Source organism: Chionomys nivalis, chromosome 13, assembly GCF_950005125.1.
Source record: "Chionomys nivalis chromosome 13, mChiNiv1.1, whole genome shotgun sequence".
In the NCBI taxonomy this organism is placed as follows: domain Eukaryota; kingdom Metazoa; phylum Chordata; class Mammalia; order Rodentia; family Cricetidae; genus Chionomys; species Chionomys nivalis.
This window is the reverse complement of record NC_080098.1, coordinates 19,239,535-19,262,835: the sequence shown is the minus strand read 5'-3', so window position 1 is coordinate 19,262,835 and position 23,301 is coordinate 19,239,535. Positions and strand designations below refer to the sequence as shown.

General features: G+C 42.0%; 1 protein-coding gene across 2 annotated transcripts; it reads left to right on the top strand.

Annotated features, from left to right (window-relative positions):
- The first annotated feature begins 2,141 nt into the window (after positions 1 to 2,141).
- Positions 2,142 to 18,565, top strand: Meig1 (meiosis/spermiogenesis associated 1). 2 transcript variants are annotated; one of them, XM_057788080.1, is made up of 3 exons: positions 2,142 to 2,226; positions 15,562 to 15,728; positions 18,385 to 18,565. In XM_057788080.1, exons 2-3 carry the CDS (start codon positions 15,591 to 15,593, stop codon positions 18,511 to 18,513), a joined length of 267 nt encoding a protein of 88 aa, XP_057644063.1. In that variant the 5' UTR covers positions 2,142 to 2,226; positions 15,562 to 15,590; the 3' UTR covers positions 18,514 to 18,565. The 2 variants fall into 2 exon arrangements, with proteins under 2 accessions (XP_057644063.1, XP_057644064.1); XM_057788081.1 differs by lacking the exon at positions 2,142 to 2,226 and adding an exon at positions 2,232 to 2,353.
- The last annotated feature ends 4,736 nt before the right edge of the window (positions 18,566 to 23,301 follow it).

The following is a 23,301-nucleotide window of genomic DNA, read 5'->3' as shown; positions in this document are numbered from 1 at the left end:
CTGTCTCAAAACAACAACAAACTCTAGAACAGAGACTTCGGGAAACTATGCAATTTGACACAGATGTACCTTGGTACAATCACCTGGAACTGATCATGTATTTGCTTTCGAGTTTATTTTCGGCCATCGTGGGCTCAGAGTTTTTTTTTTCCTTTTCTTACAAAAACAAGGCAGGGAGAAGTGGAAGTGAATTGCTGGGATGTCTGTGGAGTGTAGGAGGAAGGGCTGGATGTGGATACAATCAAAATACGCTGTCCACGGCTGGAGGGCCAGCTGAGACGTTGAGACTTCATACTGCTCCCACAGGGAGATCATTGGGTGTCCCAAAAATCACCTGTCATTCTAATTCCAGGGGATCCAATGCCCCAGGCCTCCAGAAGTATCCACATTCAGATACACACACACACATACACAGAGAGAGAGAGACTTAAAAATACTGTTTACATGCATGAAATCTATATGAAATAATACGCATCTCTCAGGAAAGGAACCAAGGAAGCTACTGTCATATTCCAGGAAATCTGATGGTCAAAATTTATTCATTTCTTCAACAGTTACCCACTCTCTATCATACGGCAGACCCTGAGCTAAACACTAAGGCACAGTGTTGGCAAGTAAAATTGTCAAAGAACCTTTGCTTGTAGACTGCATATTCCAGTAGTTTATCATTATCCCTTGCTGTTCCAGATGGTGTCAGTGTTCTGCATTTCACTTTCACAGCAACCCTAGCAGAGAGGTTCATTTTTGTTATTTAAGGTTGTGGAAGTTGTTATGGAAACTGTACAAGGTCACTTTCTCAGTGAGTAGAGTCCAGATTTACACTCAAGGCCACTGTGTTCTGAAGAACCTCCCGCAAGACTCCCTTGTCATCCTGCTTCCTTCATTGCGTCAGAGCGGAATCAGCAGCAGTGCAGTGGTGAAATGCATGTATTCATCCTAAGCATCCTCTGTTCGCATCTACTGCACGCTAGGAGCTGTTAGGCCAGCGGTGGTCCAGGACTACAGAGGAAGACAGCAAATCTGCATGGGTAGCATGCAAATTTCTAAGTCTTTACTGGCCTTGTAAATCTCTGAGAGGTTTCTTGTTGTTTTGTTTTGTTTTTACTGAGAATAAAATAGAAAGCTATTGCAGGGTTCCAAGCCAAGCCCAAGACTGATATAATCTGACTTAGGTTTTAAGTGGGTTGTGCTGATTACTGTGTTGAGTGGAGGTGGGGAGAGATGCTGGGAATTACTGTAATCACAAGAGAAACTGCAAAGAAAAGGCTTTTTGGACTTACATGGAGCTCTCAAAGCCAACAGGTCTCGCTAATGGTTGGACTAAGAGAAACAGAGAGCACCAGGCAACAGCTATTCAAAGTGGAAGACGTGGAAACAGCAGAATTTCCTTTGTTTGGGGAAAGAGGTTGGCTTTGGATGCAGAGTACAAATTGTATAGATAAATCTAAAATTCAGAGATCTATCTTGGCTAAGGAAATTAATCTGGGAGTTATAAATAGGTCCTTTTTATTTTTACTATTTAGTGACTCTTTAAAAAATTTTTGCAGAATTTAACCTGAAAAAAAAAACAAAACAAAACAAGGCTTGTGTTTACCTGGCTCACAAAATTCTTACATTCTGGGAATTTTCAGTGAACTGGCTCTCACTCTTCGTCCTTTTCCCTTTCACCCTCTATTCATCATGGCTCTCCACTCAAAAATACCGATCTTGAATCACTTTTCACCGAAATAGGTGATATATTAAGTGTTAGTGAAGACGCTGTTGGGAAAATAAAGCTATAGATGTTAGTTAACTTTCATTTAGTCTTTACCAGACACCATGCCGGATGGATTACTTGAATCTATACACACTGACAGTTATCTTTTATCAGGATCTCTACTTTTGTCTGCGATCTCTACTCTCTCAAAGGCTTTCATATAACGCCTCTGAGTCTCCGCCTCATCGTAGCAGTGGACAGTTCCCAGCTGGTGCATTCCACTGTACACAACACAGACCTCCTCGCCCAGTCTAGCCCTTAAAGTGCACACAAACACCAAGAGCAGGGGGCGGGGCCTGAAGGAGATGGGCGTAGCCTACGTGAGCGGGCGGAGTGGCGTCACTGCGTTGCTAGGAGACGAGCCCGCGGTAGCGGCCGCCAACAGTTGGCCCCTGGCTGACTCAGCCCACAGATCCCGAGTAGAGAACGCGAGCACCGCAGCACCCTCCAGCGAGGCCGGCTGAACCAGGGTAACCGCGGATAGCGGGAGCCGGGCCTGAGCGGATGGGCAGCGAGGACCCGGGCCCTGACCACCGTGCCCCTGGCTCCGTCCCGCCACGGGAGCGCAAGCCCCGCCCCTTCCGCCCGGCCGCCCTGGTACCTGGGTTTTCTGTCTTTTAGGGCGGGTCTTTATTTGGCCCTTCCTACATCTTCGGATAGGCTCCCCAGCTAAACTCTTCTGCTTCCCAAGGCAGCTCTTGTAAGGGCTCTTCCATTTAATGCCTGGGTTCAGAGGACTGTCTCTAGCCCAGCTTCTTCTGGGCAAATTATACCTTACAGAAATCGTGATTTATGGCAAAAAGAAAGTGGTTTCTGGCAGACAGAACGCTAACTGTGGGAACACTCTTAAGGGTGGCTTTATGCTCCACAATCGCTAATTTGCCCACCTGGACTGTGGATCGACCATTGGGGAGTGCTTGGGGTGGGGGGCGGCACTTTGACTGGGTTCAGAAATGGTGTTCTGTTTCGGACACAGTGTGAGAACTGGGTTCAGATTAACAGTCGGGTTCATTATCTTGGCCAAGGTTTACATAGAGTTTAAAGGGATCCTCAGTTATATTCTGCCACCTGCTTGGAGCACAGATAATGAATTAATGTGAGGAGAGTTGGGGTCGTTAGATTAGGCATGTTGTCATGTTGTGTTATTAGCGTTAAGGGACAATAGCTTCAGCGACAGCAGGCAGGACTCACCATCGATCCCTAAAACACCCACCAAAGAGACGCTCAACGTGAAAAGTAGAGAAAGATGTAATTAAGGTGGCACGCGGCCAAGAGCGATAAGGAAAAAGGTCCTGGGACCCAGGTTTGTGACATAAGCTTTAGGGTTAAGGAGAGGAAGAAACTAGGTCATAAGAGGGGATGCATAGCAAACCGTCTCATTTAAGTTGTGGGTTTCCTGTTGTAGAACTTGCGGTGAGTGGCTACATCACAGGTGTCTGCTTTTACATTAGAGCCTTAATTTCGCAGGGACTTGACTTTGGTGGCATTTTTTTCCCCTCCCAGTACACACATAGCCCTTCATAGGGCTTAATGGAACTCAGTTTCTAAAACGTAGACACTCAAGCATTGCCACTTCCTGTTTGTAGTGATACACATATGTATTATAGAAAGTGTGTATTATAATAATATTTTTTTCGTTCACTATTTTAAAATGCTATGCATAGGTATTCTTATGTGAGCAAAACTAGAAAACGACTGTTTTACACAGCCTTACAAAAACAGAATGAAATATATATAGTTGTTATTGTGGTAGTGTCTTCACAGAGTAAAAATTAACGAAAAAGCATTCCTTTCACAAGAGATTGAGGATTCTTTTTTCCTGGCAACACGTCTAATATTGAAGCATTGATATTTGTATATCCTTTACATCTGATGACACTGTTAGTCTTGCTTTGCAGTTATGAATTTTAAAACAACTTTGTGCTATTTCAAAGATTCATCCATTCTTTATGAAAGGCAATAGCATAAAATGGATTAAAAAAAACCAACATGCTTCACCAAAAATATTTGGGAGAACAGCCATTTTTAAAGAAACATCAGGCCTGAACATCACCATTAATCAGGGGAGAAGACAGCTAAGTAATATCCCCAATTTATTAGCACACATTTATAACAGCATTCCATAAAACTAGGTGTGATACAAATGCCTGAAATGCCATCTCTTGGGATATGAAGCCAGGAGGATAAGAAGTTCAGGATCATCCTCAGGAGTCTGAGCCCACCTTGGACAATATGAGACCCAGTGTCAAAGATAAAATAAGTGTCTTCTGGTTACAAACAAATTTATATACAAACCTCTTGCCTGGAATTTTACAAATCTCATCTCTAGCATAATAATAATCACCACAGGTAAATTTCTCGCACTTCCCTGTAGGCACTGTTTTCTCATTCTCCCTACTTTTGCGCGCCCGGTTAGACTATGAGCTTAAGTTCCCCGGCATCAATCAATCCAAAAGTAGCGGTGAGCATCCTTACCCAAGAGAAGGTCCAGCAGCAGCGCCACATTTGGATTTGCTCGTGGGTCCCTGGCTGTTCCTAGGTCAGCTCTTTGCATGTTGGCCCCCTTCATACTACTATGTACAGCTTTAGCAGGAGCTGGGGGCGCAGACTACAGGGATTCTGAGGTCATCTGCACAGGCTTGTCAGCTGTGACTTTCTTACTCATCTGTTCGTGACTTGACAATAAAATATTTTGAAGGAACTCCAGAAGATTCCACTGAACTTACTCAAAAAAAGACCTGCTTAAAAAAACACCTTGATGGAGACTCCAAACCCTCTCCTTGAAGCGTTGAGTGTGGTGGGATACACACCAGTCATGCTGAACGCTTTTCTTTCCCAGACTACCCAATGGAGACCTTGCTCTGTGGACCACAGTAAGGATCATAGACTATGCCATGGCCATCTTACTCACATCCCTAACCCTCCAGGGCTGCAGCCTGGTGTCTTTCTCAGGTTTTATCTGGAATGGTTGTGATATATTTTATCATCTGGACTTCAACAAGATGCACTTGTGTCCTAGCATGTTAAGTCTGGTCAGTAATTCCTCCAACAGTTTCTGTAGTTTTAACTGTTTCATGGAAGCTTGGTTTTGGCTTAATTCCTGGGTAAGACATTTCCTGTATGCTAAACTGCAGTTCCATCTATGTTTGCTCCTTGGCCAAATTAGCCACTTCTGGATCTAGCTATATATCTTTCAGGTAAACTTCATAATCAACCAAGGAACACTTGGCTGCCATAGTTTCTTCCACCTTTTGATCTGTTGATCTGTATGGCTTGGTTTGCAAGTTTATTTGGGGCCCTCCCATCCCTCCTAGTCTTTTAGAAGCGGAAGTAAAGGCCTTCAGTTCAAGCCTTATCGTGAACCCTTGCAACAAGTTTGTGACTGGGCAGAAATAATTGCTGAATTGACTAATTTGGATCCATGAAGAGAAATACCACAGCATTTCCTAAGAAGAGATGTGGAACTTTCTTTAGAAGTTGAGAAGAAAGGAAGAAAATCTGAAATCCATTGTCCCTATTACTAACCTGAAAGGTAAGGCTCCTCACTGGATAAATTGAATACTCCAAGAGTACAAGGCCACATCTCCACAGGAGCAGGTACAAGGGAGCGACCACTGAGGGAGCAGGCCTGAGCCAGAGACCTCTTTGGGGCTGGGCCCAAGCCAAGGGCCTCCGTGGGAGAAGGCCCAAGCCAGGGATATCTGTGGGAACAGGTATGAGCTAGCAACCTCAGCCAGAGCAGGCTTGAGCCAGCCACATCAGCAGGAACAGCCTCAAGCAAGCAACTTCCATGGGAGCAGGCCAGAATGACCCCCAGGATTCCAGACCTACTCCCGAAGAGCACTGAGAGACCTCCGGGAACACCGAGTGACTTCTCGGGTGACTAGACCTGTGGCCTGACTCTGGGGTGACTGGAACTGTGGCCCTCACTGCACCACAAGGAGCAACCATCTGAGTCTTAGATACCCCGGCACTTGGAAGATTGGTCACCAGAGACATAGCCCAACTATATCAATTAGAGGGAAAGATTGATAGACAAGGTAGGAATATTCTCAAGACCACAAATAGCAACATGACACCAGTGAAAATTAGTGGCTCTACAACAGCAAGACTTGAACACCCCAATAAAGATGAAGGAGAAAAAAATGACCTAAAAATAACTTTAGAAGAATATTTGAGGCCCTTAAAGAGGAAATGACAAATCCTTCAAAGAAATGGAGGAAAAGACAAACAAACAATTGGAAGAAATCAACAAATTCATTAAAGAAAACCAAGAAAAAGCAATCAAACCGATGAAAGAAACTATTTAAGACTAGAAAACTGAAATAGAGACAATAAAGAAAATACAAACCAAGGGAATTATAGAAACAGAAATCATGAGAAAACGATCAGGAACCACAAGTGCAAGCATGAACAGCAGAATACAAGAGATGGAAGAGAGAATCTCAAACGCTGAATTACAATAGAAGAAACAGACTCGTTGGTCAAAGAAAAAATTAAATCTAATAAAAGCTTAACACAAAATATCCAGGAAATATGAGACATCAAGAAAAGACAAAGCCTAAGAATAATAAGGGATAGAAGAAGGAGAAAAGTATAGCTCAAAAGTACAGAAAATATATTCAACAAAATCATAGAAGAAAACTTTCCCAAACTAAAGAAAGATATGCATATGAAGATACAAGAAGATTACAGAACACCAGATAGACTGGATCAATAAAAAAGAAAGCTCCCTTCACCACATAATAATCAACACACTAAACATATAGATTAAAGAAGGAATATTAAGAGCAGCAATGGAAAAAGGCCAAGTATCATATAATTGCAGTCCTATCAGAATTATACCTGACTTCTCAATAGAAACAATGAAAGCAAGAAGGTCCTGGTCAAGTGTTATGCAGACATTAAGAGACCAAGGATGCCAGCACAGACTACTATATCCAGCAAAACTTTCAATCACCATAGACAGACAAAACAAGGTATTCCATGGCAGAACCAGATTTAACCAAAACCTAGACACAAACCCAGCCCTACACAATGTACTAAAATGAAAACTCCAACCCAAGGAAGTTGACTACATCCACAAAAACACAGACAATAGATGATCTCACAGCAGCAAATCCCAAAAATGGGAAACACACACGCAATAACATCACCACCAACAAAAACTAAACAGGAACGAGCAATTACTGGCCACTAATATCCCTTACTATAAATGGGCTCACTCACTTATAAAAAGACACAGGCTAACAGATTGGATACGAAAACAGAATCCATCTTTCTGCTACACACAAGAAACACACCTCAACCTCAAAGATAGAAATCATCTCAGAGTAAAGGGTTGGAAAAAATGGACCTAAGAAACAAGCTGGTGTAGCTATCCTAATATCTAATAAAATAGACTTCAAACTAAAATCAACCAAAAGAGACAAAGAAGTACATTTCATATTAGTCATAGGAAAAATCTATCAAGAGGAAATCTCAATACCGAACGTCTGTGCCCCAAATACAAAGGCACACTCATATGTAAAAGAAACACTTCTAAAGTTTAAATCACACATTAAAACCCACACACTAATAGTGGGAAACTTTAACACTCCATTCTCACCACTGGACAGGTCAGTCAGACAAAAAATGAACTGAGAAATAAAGGAACTAACATGTTATGACACAAATGGACTTAACAGACATCTATAGAACATTGCATCCGAACATAAAAGAATATACCTTCTTCTCAGCACCTCATGGATCCTTCTCAAAAATTTACCACATACTAGGTAACAAAGCAAACCTCAGCAGATAGAAAAATTTGGAATAACCCCGTGTATCTTATCAGATCACCATGACTTAACACTAAAATCCAACAGCAATACTAATTCCAGAAAGCCCACAAACACATGGAAATTAAGCAATGCTCACCTGAGTCATCAATGGGTCAAGGAAGAAATAAAGAATGAGATGAAAGACTTCCTAAAATTCACTGAAGATGACCATACAACATACCCAAATTTATGGGACACAATGAAAGCAGTGTTAAGAGGAAAGTTCATAGCACTAAATGCTTATCTAAAGAAGTTGGAAAAATCCCACATTAGTGAGTTAACAGAACACCTGAAAACTTTAGAACAAAAAGAAGCAAACTCACTCAGGAGGACTAGATGGCAGGAAATAATCAAAGTGAGAGCTGAAATCAACAAAAAGGAAACAAAGAAGACAATACAAAGAATCAATGAGACAAGGAGTTGGTTCTCCGAGAAAAATCAACAAAATAGACAAACCTTTATCCAAACTAACCAAAAGGCAGATAGGGAATATCCAAATTTTTTTTTTTTAAAAATATTTATTTATTATGTATACAATATTCTGTCTGTGTGTATGCCTGCAGGCCAGAAGAGGGCACCAGACCTCTTTACAGATGGTTGTGAGCCACCTTGTGGTTGCCGGGAATTGAACTCAGGACCTTTGGAAGAGCAGGCAATGCTCTTAACCACTGAGCCATCTCTCCAGCCCCCGGGAATATCCAAATTAAAAAAAAAATTAGAAGTGTAAGGGGGACATAACAGCAGACATGGAGGAAATCCAGAGTATCATTAGGTTATATTTCAAAAACCTGTACTCCACAAAATTGGAAAACTTAAAGGAAATGGACAATTTTCTGGATAAATATCACTTACCAAAATTAAATCAAGACAAGCTAAGCAAATTAAGTAAACCTATACTGCTAAAGATATAGAAACAGTCACCAAAGTCTCACAACAAAACAATCCAGAATTAGATAGTTTCAATGAAGAATTATACAAGATTTTCAAAGAACTAATACCAATACTCCTCAAATGTTCCATGCAATAGAAATAGAAGGAACATTGTCAAACTCTTTTTACGAAGCTACAATTACCCTGATACCCAAACCACACAAAAACATTACTAAGAAAAAGAATTTTCTCACTCTCACTCATATACATTGATGAAAAACTACCCACTAAAATATTGGCAAACCGAGTCCAAGATCACATCAGAAAAATCATCCACCATGATCAAGTCGACTTCATCCAGAGATTCAGGGATGGTTCAACATACGAAAATCTGTCAACGTAATCCACCATATAAACACAGAGGGAAAAAAACCCCACATGATCATCTCATTAGATGCTGAAAAAGCCTTCAACAAAATACAACACCCCTTCATGATAAAGGTCTTGGAGAGAGCAGGGATAAAAGGAACATACCTAAACATAATAAAGGCAATATACAGCAAGCCAACAGCCAACATCAAACTAAATGGAGAGAAACTCACAGTGATCCCACTGAAATCAGTAACAAAACAAGGTTTTCTACTCTCTCCATATCTGTTCAATGTAGTACTTCAGGTTCTATCTAGAGCAATAAGACACCAAAAGGAGATCATGGGGATACAAATTGGAAAAGAAGAACTCAAACTCTCGCTGTTTGTTGATGATATGATAGTTTACATACATAACTGACCACAAAAATTGTATCAAGGAACTTCTACAACTCATAAACATCTTCAGTAATGTAGCAGGATACAAGATTAACTCGAAAAAAATCAGTAGCCCTCCTTTACACAGATGATAAATAGACTTGAGAATGATGAAATCAGAGAAACATTACCCTTCACAATAGCCACAAACAGTACAAAATATCTTGGAGTAACACTAACCAAACAAGTGGAAGACCTGAATGACAAGAATTTTAAATCTTTGAAGAAAGAAATTGAAGAAGACACTAGAAATTGAAAAGACCTCCCATGCTCTTGGGTAAGTAGAATTAACATAGTAAAAATGGCAGTCTTACCAAAAGCAATCTACAGATTCAATGCAATGCCCATCAAAATCCCAACAAAATTCTTCACAGACCTCAAAAGAACAATACTCAACTTCATATGGAAAAGCAAAAAGCGCAGGATAGCCAAAACAATCTTGTACAATAAAAGAACTTCTGGAGGCATCACAATCCCTGACTTCAAGCTCTGCTACAGAATTACAGTACAGAAAACAGCTTGGTATTGGCATAAAAACAGACAGGAGGACCAATGGAAATGAGCTGAAGACCCGGATATCAGTCCACAAACCTATGAAAACCTGATTTTTCACAAAGAAGCAAAAAAATATACAATGGATAAAAAAGCATATTCAACAAATGGTGCTGGCATAACTGATATCAACATGTAGAAGAATGAAAATAGATCCATATTTATCACCATGCACAAAAGTCAAGTCCAAATGGATCAAAGACCTCAACATAAAACCAACCACACTGAACCTCATAGAAGAGAAAATGGAAAGTATACTTGAACACGTTGGCACAGGACACCACTTTGTAAAACCTCAGTAGCACAGACACTGAAAAAAAAATTAATAAATGGGACCTCCTGAAACTAACTGAGAAGCTTCTGTAAAGCAAAGGACACTCAACAAGACAAAACAGCAGCCTACAAAATGGGAGAAGATCTTCACCAACCCACATCGGACAGAGGGCTGATCTCCAAAATATACAAAGAACTCAAGAAAATGGAGTACAGACCTAAACAGAGAACTCGCAACAGAGGAATCTAATATGGCTGAAAGACATTTAAGAAAATGCACAACATCTTTAGCCATCAGAGAAATGTAAATCAAAACAACTCTGAGATCTCACCTTTCACCTGTAAGTGAAATGACCACAATCAAAAACACTGATGACAACTTATGCTGGAGAGGTTGTGGGGGAGAGGGAACACTCCTGCATTGCTGGAGGGAGTGCAAACTGCTACAGCCACTTTGGATATCAGTATGGCGATTTCTCAAAATTAGGAAACAACCTTCCTCAAGACCCAGCAATACCACTTTTGGGTATATATCCAAAGGATGCTCAATCATACCACAAGGACATGTGCTCACCTATGTTCATAGCAGCATTGTTTGTCATAGCCCGAATCTAGGAAACAACCTAAATGCCCCTCGACTGAAGAATGGATAAGGAAAATGTGGTACATTTACACAATGGAGTATTACACAGCAGAAAAAAATAATGACATCTTGAAATTTGTGGGCAAATGGATGAATCTAGAGAACATCATATTGAGTGAGGTAACCCAGACTCAGAAAGACAAATATAATATGTACTCATTCGTAAGTGACTTTTAGACATAAAGCAAAGAAAATACAGCCTACAATTCACAATCCCAGAGAATCTAGACAACAATGAGGACCCTAAGAGAGACATACATGGATCTATTGTACATGGGAAGCAGAAAAAGACAAGATCTCCTGAATAAATTGGGAGCATGGGGACCTTGGCAGAGGATAGAAGGGGAGGAGACAGGAAGGGAGGGAAGCAGAGAAAAATATATAGATCAATAGAAACAAAACAAAATAAAAAGGTCACGTATCTTTTTTTTATATCAAGTTCAATCAGATGTGGGTTTTTCCACAGTGTTTTTTGTTTGTTTGTTTGTTTTGCCGTTTTTATTTTTGTTTGTTTTCTGGGCACTTTAGTTTCTTGTTTCTCTCAGTTTAATGTCTATCAGCTTTTCTGATTTCCCTTTAGTCATGACTGGAGTTTTACAAAAGCCCTGTTCTCCTTTTCGCTCCTGTTTGACTTCTTTCCCACCTAGAGATGTCAGGTCACAGTGTCTGAGACACTTCATGTTCAGTAAGACAAACGTATTTTGATTAGTCCCCTTGCCCCAACGGCCAAAGTAAAGCACTGCATTTTAAAGTCCCGAGTGTCACCATCAGAAGTAGCATTGGCATTGTATTTCCCATAGTCACTGAAGTATTTAAGCAAGGAATGTCAAGTTCTTTGTGAATTTTAGTTTATCTCTTCAAAACGTAGCTCCCATTCCAAAGATAGTAAGGGATAGTTAATTCTAGATAAATGTGAGTGTGGCCATGGCATGAGAACATGGATTCAGGTTACTCTGCTTGCTGTCTTCCACCACGGAAGAGAATAAATGAAGTTTGTTACCATAGAGCAAAAGTCAGGCGAAAAAATAATGCATTTGTCAGTTACATTGGTAAGGACATAAGAGGGGCAGGTTAGAACAGAACAAGAGAATAGCTCCTGTCGATTTTTGTTATAAAATTCTTACCTAGTGGTCTGCTAAGTAACAAATCTGTTTTCCTCACAGTCATAGATACGTTAGCTCAGAGCCAGGGGTTGAAAGTAAATGGCTTGTTCAGCACCCAAGGAAGTTCCTGTTGATGTTGTTGGAACTGCGACACCTGCTTTGGGCAGGTGGTCTGGCTGCGATCCCGAGCACAGAGTACTTCACAGAGCTTCACGAGACTCACTTTCTGTTTGCTTTTTACTAAACTAGACACGACATAGTCCCTTTCTGTTATGATGAAATTGGCGTTACATTTCCAGATGTCTGATAGATAATGTCTGTAAGATGGGCATTCCCACTAGAAAACCTTCCCTTCCTGAAGCTTTGCCTGGGTGTGGCACCCTTTCCCCTCCCGTAGCCCGCAGCAGTTTCCCGCGTGTTGCTTACGCTGAAAGTGACAAAAGACGTGGCTCTCAGGAAAACATCTTTTTATCTTCAAGGTTATTACTTTTAATTAAGAATTTTTAAATACAATCTTTTCTTATTTTACATAGCTATCCCTGTTCCCACTCCCTCCCCTCCTCCTGCCCCACCCTCATCCACTCCTCAGAAAGGGTAAGGCTTCCCACGGGGAGTCAACAAAGTGTATGATTCTTGCTTAAGGCAAATATTTTTGAATGATACAAGCAAATCAAGGCATCCTATTGTCAAACAGCTAAGCCTAGAGTGAAAATGATGGGGAAACAAAACTAACCCCAAACTACTACCCTAAGCAAACAATCTTTGTCTATAGACACTGTAAAGTGATTCAGCCATTAACTTCATAGAAAATATGACTAATTTTGAATATTTTAAAAGTTTTTTATTATTTTAGAATTATTATTAAGACGTGTATTCATATGGCTTAAGAAGCCATGTACACATGGGTGCAGTGCCCATGGAGGCCAGTAGAGGGTGTTGATGGGTCTCCTAGGGGTTGGAGGTTCTGGTGGCTGTGAGTGCTTGAGTTGGTGCTGAGATTAAACTTCATTCGTGCAAGGACGAGAAGTTGTAGCTACTGCGCAATCTCTCTAGCCACTCGAGTGGGTTTACTTTGTTTGTTGTCTGAGACAGTCTCGCTGTGTAGCTTTGGCTGTCCTGGAACAAGCAGCTGGTCTCAAACTCACAGAAACTCAATTGTCTCTGCATGCGCACCCCTACACCTGGCTTGAATGTATCTTTAATGAATGAATTCACATTTTTCTCTCTCTTGATTCTTCAAATCATATTTATGTGTGTGTGTGTGTGTGTGTGTGTGTGTGTGAGAGAGAGAGAGAGAGAGAGAGAGAGAGAGAGAGAGAGAGAGGAGAGAGAGGAGAGAGAAAGTCATCTCCCCTACCCAAGTGGACTGCCAAGCTCTACTACATATTTTTCAACTCACTTGTTAGTGTCATCGCTAGTGAATGGTGCCTTGGGGATGTAATGAACTTCACAGTGAAATGAATGGAATTATAAAATAAGAAAACTTTTTGCTTTGTCAGGCTTTCCCTATTTTACAAAGACTCTCACAATACCGTAGCAATGTAGTCAATAAGAGGCAGCATGAGCCTAAATCTAAAATAAGTGAGTCAAAAGTTGTTAAAAACGCACACTCTAACAAAGGCCTAATCTTTTCTAGTCTAACCAACGTGCACGTCAGTTTGCACACTGGAAAAGATGCACAAAGCAGTTGTGATTCTTTATCTGGTGTGTGGTTACTATTTTCATCAGAATTAGAGCTATACTAGTCCAGTGATTTCATTTACATTAATTTGACTCTGGAGCTAAACCAAACAAAAGTGGGACTGTGATTTCCAAAGAGAATGTAAACAGCCTTCTGTTTAGAATGTGATAATGTAAGTAATGGGGCAAAAAATCTAGAGAATGCAGGAGGAGAGTAGGCAAGCTCCTCCTCTGTCCCAGGCCAGCCCCTTAGTACACATACCGGAAGCTAAACCAAGGCCTCAGTCTCCTGATAGCCTCCCTTTTACTAACCGTGAGAAGAGACTTGAAGGCTACATTCTCCACACCGAGGAAATAGTCAAGGAAATCCAGCAAGTCTGTCTTTCCCTTTCCTGCTTTTCCCTCTGTAAAAGCTAAATGTATTCCATTTGTAAAGGCATTTGCTGTGAGTCTGCTCATATGCTCCTGACTCATCCTATGTTTGGGATGATGTTCACCCAGTGGCAAGGAGGGATATTTCTAATTGATATGAGGATAGTTTTGCCTTTCCTATCATTGTACTTTAATGTGTTTCTTGGCCTTTAAAAAAATAACCTAGTAAGAATGTGTTGCAGTGATCAAAAATACATAAATTCCCTTAAGGATCTTCTTTATGAAGTATGTCAATGAATTTTAGACAAAATAAAATTTTTAATAGAATGGATTCAAGGAATCATGGTGAAAATTTTGGGTACTTTGTGTCAGTTAAATCTTTTTTAAAAAAGATTTATTTATTTATTATGTATACAACATTCTGCCTAGATGTATGCCTGCATGCCAGAAGAGGGTGCCAGATCTCAGTACAGATGGTTGTGAATCACCATGTGGTTGCTGGGAATTGAACTCAGGACCTCTGGAAGAGCAGTCAGTGCTCTTAACCTCTGAGCCATCTCTCCAGCCCCAGTTAAATAATCTTTTGTAACAAAATAAGTATTTGAGAAAAACAAATACAAGACAATGCCTTTGAAAAACTGACTGTAGTGTTGGGCGTGTGTAGCTCATTGGTAGAATGCTTGCCTAGCACTCATGAGGTCCTGAGTTCAGTTCCAGTAACCGGGGAAAGCTCAGCAATAGAAGTTTGGTATGTAGACAGTTAATATGAACCAAGCTTGGAGAGCTGATGACCAATAGTAACCCCGTAAGCCATTTGTAATCAACATGCTAACACAACAGCCAAACAACTAGCATGGAATTGGTCCAATTGTCCTCCCATGCTAGTCTACCAGAGGGCAGTGTGACACTGTGACCCAAGAAGATAGATTACGATGTCTTCAGAAATTAAATGGAAGGTGCATCTCGGGAACAAGAAGGGGAGAGAAAGAAGAGGGCTTCTTTTGTGTGATTTGTAGGCAGCGCAGAGTGGCCTCACCCCAGGTTCTCCTGCCTTGGCCTCCCAAGTCCATCACCGTGCCTTGCTAAGAACCATTGTCCTGACGTTCCTTTTTTAAAAGAGGGAGGAGAGGAAGAGAGCGAGACTATAAATCAATGGAATAGTGGTGGGATATTTTGACGATATATTGAGCAGATACAAATGACTGTGTTTTCGTAAATGTACACTATCTAGTGTCCAGAAACCAAGAATGGCTATTTTGGAATATTACTTAATAACTCCAAATACAATTTTGATGGTGAAATTAGCTATTCTCTGCGTGTCTTTCAGGGCTTAAGAATATTTTGGGTGCATTGCTTTGTTTTCTCAAAAATAACAGTCTTGGAAATGAATGTTAAAGTGTGAAATTTTACTGAGGTATTTTGTTTTTTATTTTATTATTATTTTTTTGAGACAGGGTTTCTCTGTAACTTTGGTGCCTGTCCTGGAACTAGTTCTTGTAGACCAGGCTGGTCTTGAACTCACAGAGATCCGCCTGTCTTCGCCTCCCAAGTGCTGGGATTAAAGGCGTGTGCCACCACCGCCCAGCAAGGTTCTCTCTCTCTTTTTTTTTGTTATTGTTCATTCTAAATGTTTTTAAAATTGTAGTCAGCATGTTACCTACTAAATTGTTCTAACCTCTTTCAGAAATAATTGCTAGGAAGGCCTCCGTAGCCATGGCGAGTTCTGACGTGAAACCGAAATCCATAAGTCGTGCCAAGAAATGGTCAGAAGAAATAGAGAACCTGTACAGATTCCAGCAAGCAGGGTATCGGGATGAGATCGAGTACAGACAAGTGAAGCAAGGCGCTATGGTAAGATTGATTGCTCTTCAAGCTTGCTAAAAAACCAGCTTCACAGAGGGCGAAATGTATTTTAATAACAAAACACCACTGAAAGAAATTCTCTGAAACTCCCGTCTCAAGAGAGGGAGACCAAAGCCCCCGAAGGTGGTCTACAAGTTGGGGGCCAGTGTGGTCCTTTGGCTGGGCACCTTCACTTTCTGAACTACTGTGCTCTCTTATACAGGAGTCTTCAAATGGTCCTTTTCCTTACTCTGGTAACTCTATTATCATATATTCAGTTGTGGTAAAACATTATTTCCCCTCTGCTTATTTTGATTCCTTTAGAAAGGAGTTGTATATATTGGCTTCTTTTCTTGTTTTTTTTTTTTTTTTTATTGTTTTTGTTTCTTGAGATAAGATCTCACTCGAAACTAGGCTAACCTTGAATTCACTATGATGAGCGTCTCAGATAAGCATCAATCCTCCTACTTGTGCTTCCCAGGCTCTGGGATTACAGGAGCAAACATCACATCTGTGTAGCTACACTCTACAATTAACAACTAATTTAACATTAATGGATAGCAAGCTAGATAACTCACACCACTGGGTGCCTCCCGATTTGACCATTTATTTACCTGACCATGGAGTTTTTTCTCCCGCAGTTCTTATAGTTGATGCTTACAGAGTGACCTGGAGTTCTCTGAAGAGCCAGTAGGTGTGTATACACTAACAAGGGTGTCTTTGGAACCTGGTGAAGGGATAAGAATCCGCCCCAGGGTCTTGGGAACATCCCTTTCCCTGTTGGTGGCAGCTCTGACTTAAGTGTCAGAAACAAGCTTTGAGCTGTTTTCCTACAAAGCAAATGCAGCTGGACCTGCCACGCTGACCAGATATGCGGTTTCTACTGTCACATAATCAAAGCAGGGGAGAGAAGACACAAGGTTCGTGCATTGTGACACATGCCTGAGATCCCAGCTCTCAGAAGACTCGGGATCTTAAGCTTGGGCTACACTGGGAGAGTTTGTCTCAAGCAAAAGCAGGTGAAAGAATTGGAAAGGAAAAGCGGGCAAATCTACCAGAAAATAATAGACACAGATCCTCAAATAGTGCACTCATTTTTCCTTCCAGTTGCAGGCTGTGGTTTATAGGAAGGCTGGGAAAGGGAAGGGCTGCCTGTATCATCCCTCTTAAAGAAAAGGGTTTGATTTTCCAAAACTTGAACTTTTGATAATGATAAAGTGTATCTCACAAAATTCAGAAGGAACATTTTTATCAATAAAAAGAACACATTGGGTTCCAGAATGCACTATGATGAGTTATGGACCAAAGAAAAGTTATTACTTGAGACTTAATAAATTCCTAGAACACATATGCGTGTGCTTGTGTGTGTGTGTGTGCGCGCGCGCGCGCACACACACACACACACACACACTGTGGCTGGACAAGTATCTTTGTTAGCAGAGTGCTTGCCTCGTATGCATGAAACCACCCTGGGCTCCATTTCTAACACCACATAAACCGAGCATGGTTGTAATTACATGCCTGTAATCCTCAGGCGGATGCAAAAGATTAGAAGTTCAAGGTCTTTTTGGCACAGACAGAAAATTACATGAAACATTGTCTGAAACTAACAACAAAGCCACCATTTACTAACCTGATCAAGAAAGCGTAACATTGAAGTTGGAGAGAAAGAAGAAAGCATACAAATCAGATCAAGGCAAGCGATAAACAAATGAGTGAGACAGGACAGGGACTAGTGAGGAGAAGAAAGGATTGCTGAGAGCTCTGTGGGTTCAAGTTCTATTAAAAATTGGACTTGATCATCAACTTGAAGCTTGGGTAGAAGTGCATAGGTGCCTTCCTTTAGTCCAGAGGTTCTCGACCTTTCTAATTCTGTGACATTTAATACAGTTCCTTATGTTGTGGTGACCCCAACCATAAAGTACTTCATTGTTATTTCATAACTGTAATTTTGCTACTGTTATGTATGAATTGTAATGCAAATATATGATATGCAGGATATCTGATAAGTGATCTCTGTAAGTGTCCTTTAACCCCAAAGGGTTGTGACCCACAGGTTGAGAACCACTGCTTAATTCCTAGACTAAAGCCTGTGATCAGTATAGCTGTTACTGCAGGGGCCTGGACTCCCCCAATTTCCTCTGGCAGCACTCACTGTTGAACTTGCAATGCTTCCAATCACTCAGAAACCTAAAAACAACACATTTTAAATTATTTGGCATGCATCTCCAATCTTGGTCGTGGTGTAGACACTGAGACCTTGAAACTGGCCTGTAAAGAGAAGCACACTTCAGTGTTGTGTCCTCCAGAGTATGGCCGGAAACTAATGTTTGCTTTATGTGAGCACATAGTGCTCTCCCCAAGAGCACAAGGATCTTAAAACTTTACCTCAGCCTTTAATTGATCATTTATTTATTATGTAGGCAGTGTTCTGCCTACCTGTATGCCTGCACGGCACACAGATCTCATTGGGGGGTGATTGTGAGCCACCATGTGGCTGCTGGGAATTGAACTCAGGACCTCTGGAAGAGCAACCGGTGCTCTTAACCTCTGAGTCATCTCCCCAAACCCCAGACGTTAATTTTTGATGCAAGTTGTTTGATGGTAAAATGATATGAAATAAAACTGGCGTGACCACATTCTCATTCTCGCCCTTCCTATGCAGGTAGACCGCTGGCCAGAGACAGGCTACGTGAAGAAGCTTCAACGGAGGGACAATACTTTCTACTACTACGACAAGCAGAGGGAGTGCGAGGACAAGGAAGTCCATAAAGTGAAAGTTTACGCCTACTGACCTTCTCATTCCTTTGGCTTGTCAATCTTATTTTAAGAATTCATTGTTAACGCTTTCCATCATGTAAATGTCATTTTACAAAACAATTCAAAATGCTGTCTTTAATTCAGTGTCTTATAAACACCGTGAAACCTGGTACTGGCCAGACTGGTCATCCTTGCCGGTTCTGAACAGTTCTGCAGTTGCATAGAGTCTTAGCCTTGGGCCCTGCCCCTCTACCTCCCTCTGAGCATCTTAGTGGCTCCATCGGGAATCCAACCCTTTGGAAGCCACTCCAAGGGTTAGACTATGTATTTATTTCCTTACAGCAGATCAATACTTCACTTAGAGCTCGCCCCTAGCCTTTCTCTGCCTACAATAGCACTTGCATTTTCTGGCTTGAGGGTTTTGTTTTTTCCTCTTGGGTCTTTTGCCTCTTGCAGAACATACTGGAAATACAAAGTGTGATACCTATCCTGTAGGAGCCCTCTACAAATGTAGAAACGTGCAAATGTAGACATGTATCTAACGTGCATGTGACTGTGTGTAGGGTTAGTCCAGCACCACAAGAAGAGCGAGAACACACACACACACACACACACACACACACGCAGAGGGAGGGAAAGAGAGAGGAAGAGGGAGGGACCCTGAGAAATTACACATCAGGCCTGTAATCCAGAAGAAGGAAGATTTATTCTGGCTCATAGTTTCCAAGATTTTGGTTTGATGTTAAGTGGCTTCGTTGCTTCCGGGCATGAATGTCATGATGGGAATTGCATGCTGGAACAACACAGCTCACCTCATGACAGCCAGAACGCAGAGAGGAGCCAAGGACAAGGTAGCTCCCCCAAGGGCAGACTTCCTCCAACAAGTCCCCCGCCCCTACTTTTTAGTTATCTTCCCATAATGCCATATTACAAATCTATCATGGGATTAATTCGTTGATTAGGACAGAGCCTTCAGGACCCAGTTACTTCCTGGAAGTCCAACAGACAACCAAACCCCTTGCATATGGATCTGTGAGGGACTTTTCACATTCTAGCAATATTGTGCATCTAGTGATGCCAGGGGATGTGACAATGGTTTGGTGGCTTTCTCACCCCACATCTTACCCATCAGCGGGAATGATAACACTTCTCTTACCCAGTTATCACAAGTTTTTGTAAGTCACAGCAACTGATTCAATTATGTGGACCATACAGCGAGTGGGAATTATCCCCTGTGGGCCCCGGTATTTGCATACTTGGTTCTCAGCTGGAGGTCCTGTTTGGGGAGCTTAGAAAGCCTAGTCAGGGAAGCCTGACTGGAGGTAGTACCGCACTAAGACAGGCCTTGAGAGCTTATTGCCTTGGCCCATTTCCAGTTTGCCTTTTCTCTGCTTTGTGTGTGTTTTTTGAAGATGTGAGCTCCTAGTTTCCTGCTGTGGTCTCTTGTTGGCATGCCTTCCCCATCATTACGAACCACTTCCTTCCTCCTTGAACCAAAAGCCAAAATAAGCTCTTCTGTAAGATCCTCTTGGTTATGATATTTTACCACAACAATGGAAAAGCAAATCATACAGATCACCACGCATTGGTGCATGGATTCAACTCCTTATCTGACATTCGAATCACTCAGGCAGCCTTTAACAAGGATAGCCATCTCCTCACTCTGTTTACCAGTCAACCTCCTAGAGGCCTCAAGGAAATCCATTAAAACTCTAATCCCGCTTTCCCTCCCTCTCTCCTTATCTTTCTGGCCTGCTGGATTTTTTTTGTTTTGTTTTCCACACTGATAGTCAATTCAAGGAAAGTTTTGCTTTTGTTTCTCGCATGATGGATCTATTAGTTAGTGATTCCACTGCTTGCTCTGCCAGTATGTGCTTTTTGCTGCTTGCTACACAGTTCTGTTGCTGACGTTATGATCATCCCATTCAGCTTGGGTGGAGTGCCAGCTCCATGGCAAAAGGGACCACAACTTCATTGTGACCCAGTGTCCTTAAGAGCTCTCAACAAAAGTGCTTGTCAGAGGCTTCCACCCACTTCTTGAAGTATGTCCCAATACATCGGTGCCTCTTCCAGAAAGTGCTGGGAATCAATGGGCCCCTTTGTCACTGGAAAAAAGTCGAGTCAGGAGAATAAGTTCAGTCAGGTGCCTCGAAGGTCTCCCGCCCAACTTGCATCTAGATCACAGAATCGATGCCTGTGCCTTCTCCTATTATTTCTAATTGCCTGCCACCTGCCTGGCTTCCTATCATTTAAATATTTAAAGACTTCAGAAAGATACCAAAGAAAGAGCTAGGGAGTCTCTATGGGGTTTGGACAATTTACTTAGTCCTTGGCTGTGGACGCTCGATGGACAAGGACGTGCATGAGCAGGATGGAGGGGTGAAGTGCTAGCGCCCAGGGTCATATTAACTAGTTTCAAATGGGTCTTCTCTGCTTGTCCACTCGAGGTTATCCTCCTATGTTTCATCAGCTTCAAAGGAAAGAAGTGGCTGGGAATGAGCTTCCCACGCTAGCATCTATTATTCCAGTCGCTGACTTCATAGGACAAGGCCCCTGGGACTTCAGACCCTGACATGTTTCCCATGTTCCCCTTCTAAGGCTGAGGCCTTTCTCGTGCCTTCTGTTCTTACCTTACTCTGAATCTTCCGTATATCCCCGAGACAAAGCACCAGGCATTGTATCTGGTTGCTACAGCAGCGATATAACTCATCACACAAGAAAAGCATGGTTAAATTTATTTAGGGGAAAGGTAAAGGATACCATAGGGAGGTGTCACTGTCACATTATTATAAATGTCTCTTTAGGAATGATTCCCTTCCAAATGCCTGAATCTCGCTAGACCATGTTCACAACATGTAAATGTCTAACCTGGTCCTCCCCTCGTGGAGTTGATACTGTGAACTATTCAGGGCTGGTTCAGGCTTCCCAGGGCCACATCAGGCATCCGTGTCTACTGTTCTATTGGCTGTATCTGTACACGATGAATTGCTGTCATGTCCCTGCTCTGGCTTGAGGGGTCTGTCCATTCTAATTCATAGTTTTAGAGCAGGGAGCTGCAGGTGGCTGACTGTGGCATCGCTACCAGCTTGTCTTTTTGAAGCGTTTCTATGGAGACTTCTCAAGCCATAGTCCCCTTTACATAGAGCAGGAGTGGGTCTGTAAAGCCTGAGTGATTCTCCCCGGGTGAGTCCTGCAGGTAGGAGGTCTGTAGTATATCCTGGTCATTTATTAGCTCCTTGTTACCCTTCGTGACTTGTGAAGTAGGTACTTTGGTCACTTTCTACCATTTGAGGGGGTTTATACCTCAAGTTCAACCTAGTAAGTTCTGGTTTTATCATCTTCTAGGTGGTTCTTTACTGGGAAAATCATGACAAGCATTTGACATCTGGTGGCAGGGTCACGTCGGCATCTGCCAAAGTACACCAGGTTTCCCTGAGCTTGGTACAGGACTGGCGTGGTCTCTCTGCCACCTCCGAAAGGGTGGATTCCCTGTCCCAATGGCATCTCTGCAACCCCCAGGCACTTTGGGTACTCCTGAGCACACATTGCTGGCAAAGGCACATGATGTCTATCACCCTGACGTGAACCCCTGATGCAGAGCGTCAGCCCACGTGGTTCTCTAGCTTCTGTGTTATAGTCAGCTTTGCAGCTATGAGGCTACATCTTCAGGTAGGATTCTTCAGACCATTTGATCTTGGCTACTTGATGAACATCGTAGCTTTTAGGTGACTAAGGATTGGTAAGCCTCAGAACACCGAGTGTTCCCACAAATCCTGCCCCAGCCATCGTTGAGTCTGCCGCTGGGGAAGCTACAGTCTAGGGCTCTTGGAAATGACCCACTGTCAATGCATTGAATTAGGATTTTCTGCCCTTGTTATTAAGATCCATATTGATTGGAATTTGGCCCCTGACTGCTTGAACCTTAGCTGTTATCATTGCAGACATTCCCTGTCTTTGGAAGGTAGGTTAATGCCCTCTACTGCAAGGGGTTTCCCTTTACCTACCCATCAATGTGCAGTGCTTCCTTGAGGATCAGGGGCTCCCCTCCCTTCACTGGTGTGTACAGTCTGGCAGTTTGTGGAGAAAACAACCCCATCTTCTGCCTCATATGTAATGGGACCCAAAGTATTACAGCTCTCCACCCATCATTGTCAAAGATACTTTATTGGACCAAGGTGGCATCTGGGCAGTGCCTATCTATGGATGAGTTTGCATTTGCTGTATCCAGCCTTCCAGAAAGTCAGGTCCTTCTCATTCCCATATAAATTGCACACTGGAACTGGGCAGGGAAACTTTTTCAAGTATCTATGAATGGGCCAGTTCCATTCAAATTAGGAAAATAGAAACTGTTTTTTAAAAAGTAAGATCATGTGGCTTTTTGACTTGAACATGTGTCCTAAAAGAGCAGCCTTCCAGTTGGATCCTTCAATCTGGGACTACTTCTCATCACATTTATAAGGTTCTCTTTATATAGGGTCTATATAGGTCTATTTAAGAACTCATATGGGGTCATAGTGTGGACAATTTCTCACACAACATTGGGATCACTCAGGGGTAGTTATCCCTTGTGAAGCTGATGCAACTTAAGAAAAAGTTAACAATTAGAGGCTTTGGTAGGATTTAAACAGGTCAACACCTTGTTTAAGATGGGAGCCAGCAGATGCTTAGTCCTCAAAAGAGCAAAGAAGAGAACCTTTGTCCAACGACAGATGGAGATAGAGACAGAGACCCACATGGGAGCACTGGACTGAGCTCCCAAGGTCCAGTTGAAGAGCAGAAGGAGGGAGAATATGAGCAAGGAAGTCAGGACCATGAGGGGTTG